The 10,752-nt window shown below is 38.3% G+C and overlaps 1 protein-coding gene across 1 annotated transcript; it reads left to right on the top strand.

Annotated features, from left to right (window-relative positions):
• The first annotated feature begins 761 nt into the window (after positions 1 to 761).
• On the top strand, positions 762 to 10,048 carry rhoub (ras homolog family member Ub). Its single transcript, XM_028464298.1, has 3 exons — positions 762 to 1,917; positions 4,335 to 4,393; positions 8,170 to 10,048. The coding sequence occupies exons 1-3, from the start codon at positions 1,719 to 1,721 to the stop codon at positions 8,623 to 8,625; spliced, it is 714 nt and encodes a 237-aa protein (XP_028320099.1). The 5' UTR covers positions 762 to 1,718; the 3' UTR covers positions 8,626 to 10,048.
• The last annotated feature ends 704 nt before the right edge of the window (positions 10,049 to 10,752 follow it).

The raw sequence follows: 10,752 nt of genomic DNA, 5'->3' as shown, positions 1-10,752 counted from the left end.
ATAGAAAACAGTTTTTTTATTATTATTGTTTTTAAAGATAATTAAGCCGAAGTATGGGTTGGACTTCAGGGAACAATTGAATGTTTGTTATACGCTTTCACGTAGTGTTTACACCGATTTTTTACCTTAATGAAGTTACGTTTGTATGTTTTGAAAACCAACCTTGGTTTTAAATGAGGCCCAAATATGAAAACGATTGTGTTGTTCAACTTGAATTAATGATTGTGAACAATCTGAACATTGCAATGACTTTATGAATATACTTTTGGTTATTATAAGTGCACTGAATATGATTGTTAATATGAAGAAGGAATTTTTCCCCAAACATTGTACAGATGTCTAATAAGTACTTTTATTATTGAATATCTGCATATATATATATATCTTCAAATTTATAATATAGACTGGTTTGCAAACATATTGTTTATTTTGCCTCTTTTATTCACACTCTTAGTGAGATGAATCTTTCTGATCTGTTGTACTAATAATTGTATAGCCTGCCACAGTCAGTCCTTCTCACAAAAGGGGCAAGCGGGTCAGGAAATGGATGGATTATTGATGTTTTTATTTAATTGTTGTTATTATTATTATTATTATTAACCTCATATGGAGGACCACACCTGCCAAAATTAAAAATAAATGTTTATTTTCTTTTTTTTAATTCATCAGTCTATATTTATTTAGTTTTTGGACAATTTTAAATTTTTGCATTTTTGTGCTTTTATTTAATTATGTGTTTACATTTGTATTCATACTTTAAGTTTAGTATTTTTTTTCCTCACTTGTATTTATTTATTTATTTTTTATTTTTTCACGTTGATTTATTTATTTTGATTTTGGCAGGTTTGGTCCTCCATAACCTCAATCTTCCTGTGAGTTGTCGGTAAAAAACCAACAGGGGGCGACATAATTCCAGACTTTATTTTCAGGTTCAGGTTTATCTTTCCGAGAATGAAAACCAGGGTGAAGGTTCAACTGCTGTTTCCAAACCAATCAATTTGAGCTACATTTGCCATGTGACCATAGTCATACATACACACATATCCATTTACCCAGTAGCCTTCCACTCAGTGTTATCTCAGTAGTAATCCTGAGGTCCTTGGTGGGTGGGTGTGTGACCTCAGTAAAGTACACTTTTAGTTTAGTGGGTCAGGTGGTCAGAATGTGTGTTCAATTTCACCGCTTTTCTCATGCGTCCCTCGTCTCTAATGGAGTTCAAAGCTTCCTTTATCCCATAATAAACTAAAGTGAACATGTCTGGACGTGTCCGCATTCAGTGGGGAGCCTCGCTTTGTTTAATTGAAAGCTTTTTGCGAGTTAAAACTTCTTGCAATGGTTAAAAACTAAGTTCTGCTGTTATTGCCTTTTTTTCTTCTTCTTTTAGTTATGTATTAAAGTAACTTGGATCAAATAAAGGCCATAATCCGTGTTAGTGCAGTCCTCTGTGGTGGGTGGGATTAACCCAAACACAGTGAGTATATAAACCATCCATGTCCCGCCCTCACGCATCTAACACTGAGGCCGTGAGAGTCTGTGGTCGACATGGTGATCTGTCGTCCTGTACCGGGCAGGACGTTTCGTTTGGATAGATTTTACGCACTTCTTTTACGCACACTTTGAAGATTGTAAGGTGGTCAGGCTGATGCTTGTTTCACATGGTGGATGCTCAGTTAGTCTGTGTCGTGCTGCTGGGTTATTGAAGCTTCGCTCCAGTCACAATGGACTACGGGAGGACCATGGCCCCTCCGGTGCCCCCGCACAAACCCAAACCCGCCCGGCCTGGGCAGGCGCAGGAGCGGCTGCTGAAGTGCGTCCTGCTCGGAGACGGAGCGGTGGGAAAGACCAGCCTGGTGGTCAGCTACACGACCAATGGCTACCCAACCAAATACGTCCCTACCGCCTTTGATGACTTTTCAGGTAAGACACTTAGATAATAATTACGCTGATAGACTAGATTTTGGAAAATTTTCAGAAAATAACAGGTGAGTCACACTTTTTACTTCATCTATAACTGTCTTTTTATTTTGCATCTGCTTTCCATTTAGTGCGATGCCTGTTTGCATGTGGTCTTGTGTTAGTTTTGTAATTTAAAATAAATATATAACACACACTAGAAATGTGTCAAACTCAAGGCCCGGGGGCCAAATCCGGCCCTTTGGAGCATCCAATTCGGCCCGCAGGACAAAGTAAAAATGACAGAGAAAACATGAATTTATATATTTATTGTATTTTTTATTTGGAATGGACAAAATATAAAAATGACATCATCTGCATAGACAAATACAAGTGACCATCCAGTTTTGTGATTTTTAGTCCAAAAAGCAAGCAATACCATCCGACTGAGAAAGTGTCTGAATTTAACGTTAAGTCCCAGAACCAGGGTCAGATTTCTCCTGCTCTGAGGTGAACCCACCCTCCTCTGATAAATCAAACTTCACAGGAATTACATTAGAGTAGCTTCAATGGAGTAAAATAATAAAAACAAATGTGTAAATGAATCTTAAGAGTAATTGCAGGGGCTCACAGTTTTCCCAGTGCTTACATCACACAATTGCAGGCATTTTTAATGTTGAACTGTTGAAAAATTCCTATAAAATCCTTCAATTTTCCTCAAATTATGACATAGTATTTCCCTTAATTAAATAGAAATTAGTCACAAAATCTAGGAAATTTAAAGTAAAGATTCTGTTGGGACTGATATCTGTCACTTATTGCTTAGATATGGTCAGTTTCTTACATATTTAGTATTTTATGTATACGTAGAAGTGCCAACACAATAATGTTGAAATGACTTGTTTTTCCACTAAAAATCTGTTGCCCATGAGATCAAACTACGTATTTGAACTAAAATGAGTTTGAAAGCCCTGCACTAGAATATAATTGTGTGTGCTCTGCGTGTTTTAGGCACAATTCTCCACTGTAGTCTATCATTTTAATGTAAAATGTGTTTTAAAAGGTGTAGTTAACTTTAAAATGAATTCTAGGTTTGCTTGAAGTTTCTTTGAGGATGTCGGCTCTCATTCAAGATGCCAAATGTCTTCAAGAAAAAAAAACTGTCTGGGTTCCTTGACTAATTTTATCAAATCCAAAAAAGAAAAGTGAGGCCAAAATAAACCAGAAACGCATATTTAGAAAAGTGGATAAACCTAATGATTTTAAAATGGACATGTGGTGAGAATATGCCTTTGACCTGATGTTAACAGTAACTTATTATTAGACCTTCATCTTTAAAAACCTTCCACCTGAAACTGCCCAAACCTCAAGAGATGTTGTTGTTTTCCTATTAATTTCCTTTTAATCAATAAACTCCAACATAAGTTACCAAGTGAATATACAGTGCTTAATTTGACCAGTTTAGCGCTGATGTTACGTAGCATATAGGCCAACAGCATGGTCCCAATGCCCTCACACTGTGGTCCCAGCAGTTGTGGCTCCAACCTGCCACAGGAACCAGAAGGAGCCTCTAGCTCAGAGGTTTTAGATTGCACAACTCCGCCTATTGTTGTCAGCCTTGACCCCGGAGCCCTGAAACGGGCCCATCTGTTGCAGCGGCTCTGAGGCAGAGATTGTCTTTGGTCTGACAAGAGAGCGATTGTGCAGTTGGGGCCCGTAATAGTGATGTCATCTCTCTCTCAGTGCATGGAGTCGGAGCGTCTCCTTGAAAGCTGATTGAGTGCTGAGTAGTTACGCAACAACACAGGTGGTAGAGAAGGTAAAGCAGAGTGAGGAGACGACGAGGGGAGAATCTAAGGCCTTTAAACACCAGGGATTGGAACGTGATGCCATGATTGCAGCACTCCTTTTGATTTCTTTATGGTTCCCCCTCGTTTTCTTAAGTCAAGTGCAACAAGTAGCTTATGTGGTGCTACATGAAACGTTCCAGCAGACTCTCTGATGAGGTGTTATGAGCAACCCCACACTGCAGGCCTTTAGTAACTGCTTCCATGTGACCGCTGCATTGCTTTGTGTTCAGACTTATGAAACAAATGGTAATGGATTTTTTACCTCCCTGTATGATGACCCTCTCACTTCTCCAAACTGGAAATGAAGCCTGTTGGATTGGATCGTCTCTGAGCCGAATAAACAAAATGTGCATTGTGTTAATGGACCCTTAGGTGTAGCACAGAACAAAGCTCACAGCAGTCCAAGTGATAGTAAAGTGTTATGGTCTGAGCAGTAACTCACAGAGTGGGTGGGTGGGCGAGGCCAGGCCGGCGTCTGGGAGCTGTGAGGCCAGAGCAGGGGGGGTTTTCTACTGGGGGGTCGTTTATACCAGCCATTGTTGTTTGTGTGTCTGTCACTTATTTTTCTTGTTCTGTTCTTTGTGTCTGTAGCTGTGGTCCAGGTGGATGGAAGCCCAGTCAGACTACAACTGTGTGACACTGCAGGACAGGTGAGTCTCACATCTCTGACACACGCACGCACGCACGCCCACCCTGAGCATTTGTAAACATGACATCACATTATCTATATGCTTGCCTTTCCACTGTCCCAAGTCTAATGGCATTATAGCAGCTGTCAATCCAAGAAAATTGGTTATAAATGTTTGCGCAGCATTTTAAAAATCAGGTAATAAGTGAAATGTTATATGAAGCTACAACAGCATGTTTAACCAGTTGTTTAATAAACACATTTACTCTGATTAAAACAGATACTGGTGTGCCAAAATGTAACTTCAAACCTGTTGAAATGTAACTAATCACTGTACTTGCCCACATTTTGCACAAAAACTCAATGATGTAACATAAATCAGTCTACAGAATGTATAGTTTAAAAGGCACTGTATACGCTACGCTAGTGTAGGGGCGTTGAGTGGGTGTGACTTGCAAACGTGTGGAAATGACGCAATACCGCAAGGGGCCGTAACGCTGCGTTCAGGGTAACTGAACTCTGGATTTTCCAAATTCCAATTTAAACAAAAGTCCATTGTAAGGCCACAAATCACACAAACATCAACGTCTTTATTGTAAATACTATCTCAGTTAGCTTTGTTTTGGAGATATTTCAACAGAGTTTCGAATTTTTAACTTGGAATTTGCAGATTTCGAGCTGTAATGAACGCAGCGTTCGCCGTACAATTTTTAGCTCTACATTGACTTCCAGGTAGTGCAATTGCACCTCTCGGTGGCACAAATCTGGTTGAAATTCGCTATAACGCCCCTTTAATTCTAAATTGTTTTAAGAGTAAATTGTGTACAACTACAGCAAGGTTGAGATATTTTTGACTGAAGCTTAAAATCTCAGTCATTATATCTCAAATTCTTCTTTATGATCCAAAAAAGTTTCAGCACACATTAAACAATATTTTTAATGATACCTGACTGTTTGTCTTTTCAGTGAAAGAGTTCTGTATGAATACATTTGGAACAACATTATCATAAAAGTCTGGTATAACCATGTATTACGTGTTTATAGTGGCATAAGCAGACAAGTAAAGTACATACTTGGTTCAGAAACCTTTTTATTTTGTCCTCTGAGGCAAATTGTTGTGGGTCTTGTCAGTTTTCTTAGTCACTCATTAATTTTGAGTGGTATGTGCAACACCTTGAGTATGTTCTAAGCAGTATAGTAACCTTTTATTGGCTAATTATAGAAAGTGTGATTGATCAATATGAACTTTATTAGTCAAAGACAAACAAGTTTAGACGAGTTTTTACTGTTGAATGTATTCAGGTAGTTTTATTGACTCAGTTATGAGATATGTTTGTCATGCAGTTTTTGAAGGAACAGATTGAGACAGATTTCATGCCTCGGGGTGGGGGGCGGTTGTTTCATAATCAACCCAACAGAACCCAGCCCTGGGAGCCACATGTTTGACACAGCAAGTTGCACAGGCAGTTCTTCACTGAATCAAAGACGTGTTGGCTATGATGTGGAATGAAGCGTTTGAACAAACCCTTTAATACACGTAAAAAGCTCACAGCGTGTTGCGAGCTGCACGCTGTGAATAAACAGTACTCGTTGTAAAGCAGACAAGCTCGGGCGAATCTGATTAGAGAAGTCGGCAAACACTTAACCTGAACTAATGCAGTTTTGTAAGAGAGGAAGCGTTTGGCAGAGAACGGTCCGGGCGTGCCAAGAAAGTAAGAACGCAGAGGGAGAGGCAGGGTGGGGAGAACACGAGACGATGGCGAGTGTTGCCACGGATCATAAACAAAGTTGCTTTTCCTTCAGAGATGTTGATATAATGAATATTGCGTGCATTGCCCTGCGTCATAAGATCACCAAAAACATCTCATCTTCTGCTAAAACTAGTATTTTAGAAAGTTCTAGCTCCAATTTTTATATGGAGGACCAAACCAGCCAAAATGAAAAATAAATGAATAAGTAAATAAACCTAAAAAATGAAAATAAATTGAAAATAAAATACAAATAAAAAATTATGAGTGGGGAAAAAATACAAAAGTTAAACATTTTAAAAAATATTGTCCAAAAATTGAATATAGATTGATATTTAAAAGTGGAAATGAAAAAGACAGCCCCCTCATTTACATTCATACTTTGTTGTGACCAAAACCTGCCTAAATTAAAAATAAATGAATAACTAAATTAACGTGAAAAACATCAAAACGGAAAATTGAAAATGAAATACAAATAAATAAAGTGTTAAAAAAATGCAAAAATATTGTCCAAAAATGTTATATAGGTTGATAAATAAAAGTGGGTTTAAAAAAAGACTCATTTATATTTATATTTTGTTGCAACCCAAACCTGCCAAAATTAAAAAAAAAAAAAAAAAAAAAAATGAATAAAAGTAGAAATAAAAACACAACAAAAATACAAATATTTTTATTTGTATAAAGTAAATGATTCAATTTAAAAAAGCTAAAAATTGAAATAAACTATATTTGTATTTGCTTTTTATTTCTGCCTCTAAATTACATTTTTGGACAATATATTTTCATTTTTTGTATTCATTTATTTAATGAATGTATTTATTTTTGTATTTAATTTTCCTCTTTTTTTCACGTTTAATTTAATTTAAAATTTGGCATGTTTGGTCCTCCATAGTTTTTAGCCTTCTAAAGCAAATGTTGACGAATCGAGTCTGTGATTGTGTAAGACTGAGATTTTTAAAGGTTAAAAAAAAAGAAGACATTTTCATCCCATTTCTGCTACTCCTGATCGGTTTACTCAAGGATGTGGAAGGCTGTTGTTGTTCAAAGCTGTGTGGTTCCAAAGTGTTCATTAAGAGGAGATTTTCTGCAGCTGGTATAAAAGAGCAGCCCAGGCCTGTCTGCGCTGCATGTTAGCACAACGTAAACACTATTTAGACTGGTTGTTGTTGAACAATTACTGGAATAACTCCCTTCTCCAGGATGTTGTTGCAGTGCTTGAGTGTGTGGAGATAAATGTGTTAGATAAACAGATTATGAAAAAGTGGTGTAACCTGGTAATAGGGCTGGGCGACAAAGACCAAAATTTACATTTCAATATTTTTTCTCAAAATCCTGATATACGATATAAATCTTGATTATTTTTAATTTAAAAACCAAAAAGACAATTTGCGGTTAAATGTGCTTATACACAATGCCACACAGGCTAAAATAATATCACGGTGACAGCAAAAAATACCAAATACACAAAAGAACATTACAAATACTTAATAGGACAACAAAATACACAAAAGGAGAAAAGAAAATGCACAATGGGACAACAAAAATACATAAAAAACGTACAAATAAACAGAGAAAGACACAAAAAGAGAAGAAAAAATACACAATGGGACAATTAAAAATAAAAGACCAACATACATACCAAAAATAGTCAAAACGACTCAGAAATGACCAATTACCAAAAAATACACAAAAAAAACAAAAATACATAGGACAACAAAATACACAAAAGAGGGAAAAATACACAATGGGACTGGCACATTTACTAACAAACGGCTGCACAATATTTGCTACTTTTGCCTTTTTTCTCCTGTATGGGACAGCACGTGTGAGTGAGTCCTGTAGTGTGGCTTTTTTAGGGGTAGGTCTGAGTTAGGATGCACTCAGAAATCCATCTAACTGTTCTTATTGTGCTGTTCTGGGAAGTAGAGAATAGGTGATATTGTCATTTTCTCTATTTCCAAAATAGAAAACTCAATATATCTTGAATCTCGATATATTGCCAAACCCTACCTGGTAAAACATTCAGTATCTTTCTCTTTTTTTCCTTTAGGACGAGTTCGACAAACTTCGCCACTTCTGCTATAGTCGAACGGATGCCCTGCTGCTCTGCTTTAGCGTGGTCAGCCCCGCCTCTTTTCAGAACGTCTGGGAGAAATGGGTCCCTGAAATCCGTCGACGCTGCCCTCTCACACCCGTCCTCCTGGTGGGCACGCAGTGCGACTTGCGGCAGGACGTCAAAGTCCTCATCGAGCTGGCGAGGCGGAGGGAGCAGCCGGTGCCGGAGGAAGACGCCCGAGCGTTGGCGGAGAAAATTGGAGCGGTGACGTACGTTGAGTGTTCGTCGTTGACGCAAAAGAATCTGAAGGATGTGTTTGACGCCGCCATCTCTGTGGGGCTGCGACAGTCTGACAGGAGAGCGCGGCGGGAGAGGAAAGTCCGAAGCACGGCCGACAAGATGAAGATGCTGTCAAAGTCTTGGTGGAAGAAGTACGTGTGTGTGCAGTAGGAAGGGAGAAAACTGGAAATGCTGACTGATTGAGAAAGACTGGGACAGATGTTGAACGACGCAGCATGAGCTGGTCTGGGTGACTTTAATAGAGGGACGTTTGAACCGGCTGAGCTTGACCTCCTGAGCTATGAAGAGGACGTTACTTTCACCTTCACCTGAAGATAATTTCGGTGATGCCTGAAAGACATGAAACCAACACTATAACCACTATCTGCCCATCAGCACCAGTCTGAACTGGTAAATAAGGCTGTGACTAGCATAAAACCAAAAATAATTGCGCTTTGAACACCTTACGGTAATCATCTTACTGACTGTCCAAAGGATATGTGAGCTGACTCAGAAATGGACACATACTTAAAGTATATTCCTTGTTTATGTCTGTTTTTTTTTTTTTCTTTGTTTATAAATGGGCTCCTCTGTGTTTAACACTGTACAACCGATTGTTTTCTATTTTCACTGAGCTAAAATCATGAAGTCATTGCACTCTGATAAAATCCTAGGATTATTTCACTGCTAAAGCTGCTCCTGTTTATTTTCTTCATGTGAAAACATCAAAAGAGTTTATTCCATTAATCAGACTTTTGTTAACTTTTTAGGAAATGAGTTTGGGCTCTGAACTGTCACATTTGTGGACACATCTGGAAGTAATGATTCACTTTTCCCCTCATGGCATACCAACTACATATGTTTGACACAAGCTTTTATGAATAATAAATGACATTTCTACTGATGATAATCAAATGCCCTACAACTGCAATCTTTACCACATGTTCTATGGGATTCGTTACTTCTCAGTTCTCTAGAGATTAATAATGTAACACCAGTCCATGAACAAGTCTGTTTTCTCTGTTCATTGCACTCGTCACTAACGATACAAACACACACACATACACACAAATCTCTAAAGTCTGACCTTTGGGCCAGTGGTGCAATAGGAAATGAAATCCATCTTTTAAAGCTTTGCGATGGTAAACGTGTCGGTGGTTTTTGAGCTTTCACCCCCATTGGTTTCATGGTCATGGCCTCTTTTGATAATTAGGTAATGAGGACCCAACATAACGCCTTCTTTTCTGTTAAGTAGGTGAAATCACCCAACTGTTGTATGTGTTTGCTTCTTATTTTTCAGAAGCCTCTCATTCAGTTTTATCTATTTATCTTGTTTAATCTGGGCCAATGATTGATCACCAGCAACACAGAGCAAGTGTATGAGATGTTATGTGTGTTACATAGTAACCATATGTGATATTTCTAATGTGATCATGATAATTATGCATGTGAGTATGTGTGATTATTGGTCATGTTTGACAGGGCTGTAACAGTGACACCCAAAGTGTGAGCGTTTCTTATGGCGTCTGATCTTAGTATCAGATGTGTTTGTCTTTGTGAGAGGAACAAAATAAAATGTAAAACATTCATCTGAGTTGACTGGTGGCTCTGTAGACAATCTTTACTGACACTATAGTGTGAACTGGTAATTCCATGGTAAGCTGGTCTTACCAGGTGAATCTAGTAGGAACGACATGTTTAACGCTGATATCTGGAGTTTCTGAGAAACGTCTCGATGTCTCGCCCTAAACAGCTCCACTTCCTCCCACTGCCTCTGCCAATCTACCAGAAGCCACGCCTCTACTTTTCTGCATGTGCATCGCGGAACATGACAAGGTTGCATTGAGTCGCATTGATATAAGTCTATGGGTCAGGTAAGGGCCAAAATCATATTTACCTGTTTGCTGTTATGACGCGCGCCTTGGTTCCGTGCACAGTTCCACATTCACTTTGATTGACAGTTCAAAAACAGGAAGTTGAATTCTATTGGCTGGGTGCACGCAGCCATTTGTATAGGGGTCTATAGGACAAAGGAGGGACTTACTGTATATATGTTTATGTATATAAATGACCACTGGCAGTAAACCATAGTAAAAGACTAGTTAGGTATTTTTTGCATTTCAAAAGAATCACACATAAACATGGATTTCTCAGAAACTCCAGATATCAGCTTTAAAGTTTTTATTTGGGTACGTAAATCCCAAATTTGGCGTAAGTCATTCTGACTGAAATCTATTCGTAAGAATAGCAAAAATCCTCAAGACATTCTCCACTAAGATGCTTTTAGGACACATATGT

The sequence above is a fragment of the Gouania willdenowi genome, chromosome 13, assembly GCF_900634775.1.
Source record: "Gouania willdenowi chromosome 13, fGouWil2.1, whole genome shotgun sequence".
NCBI lineage: Eukaryota > Metazoa > Chordata > Actinopteri > Blenniiformes > Gobiesocidae > Gouania > Gouania willdenowi.
Note: the sequence above shows the minus strand (reverse complement) of the source record. Positions and strands in the feature narration are given on the sequence as shown.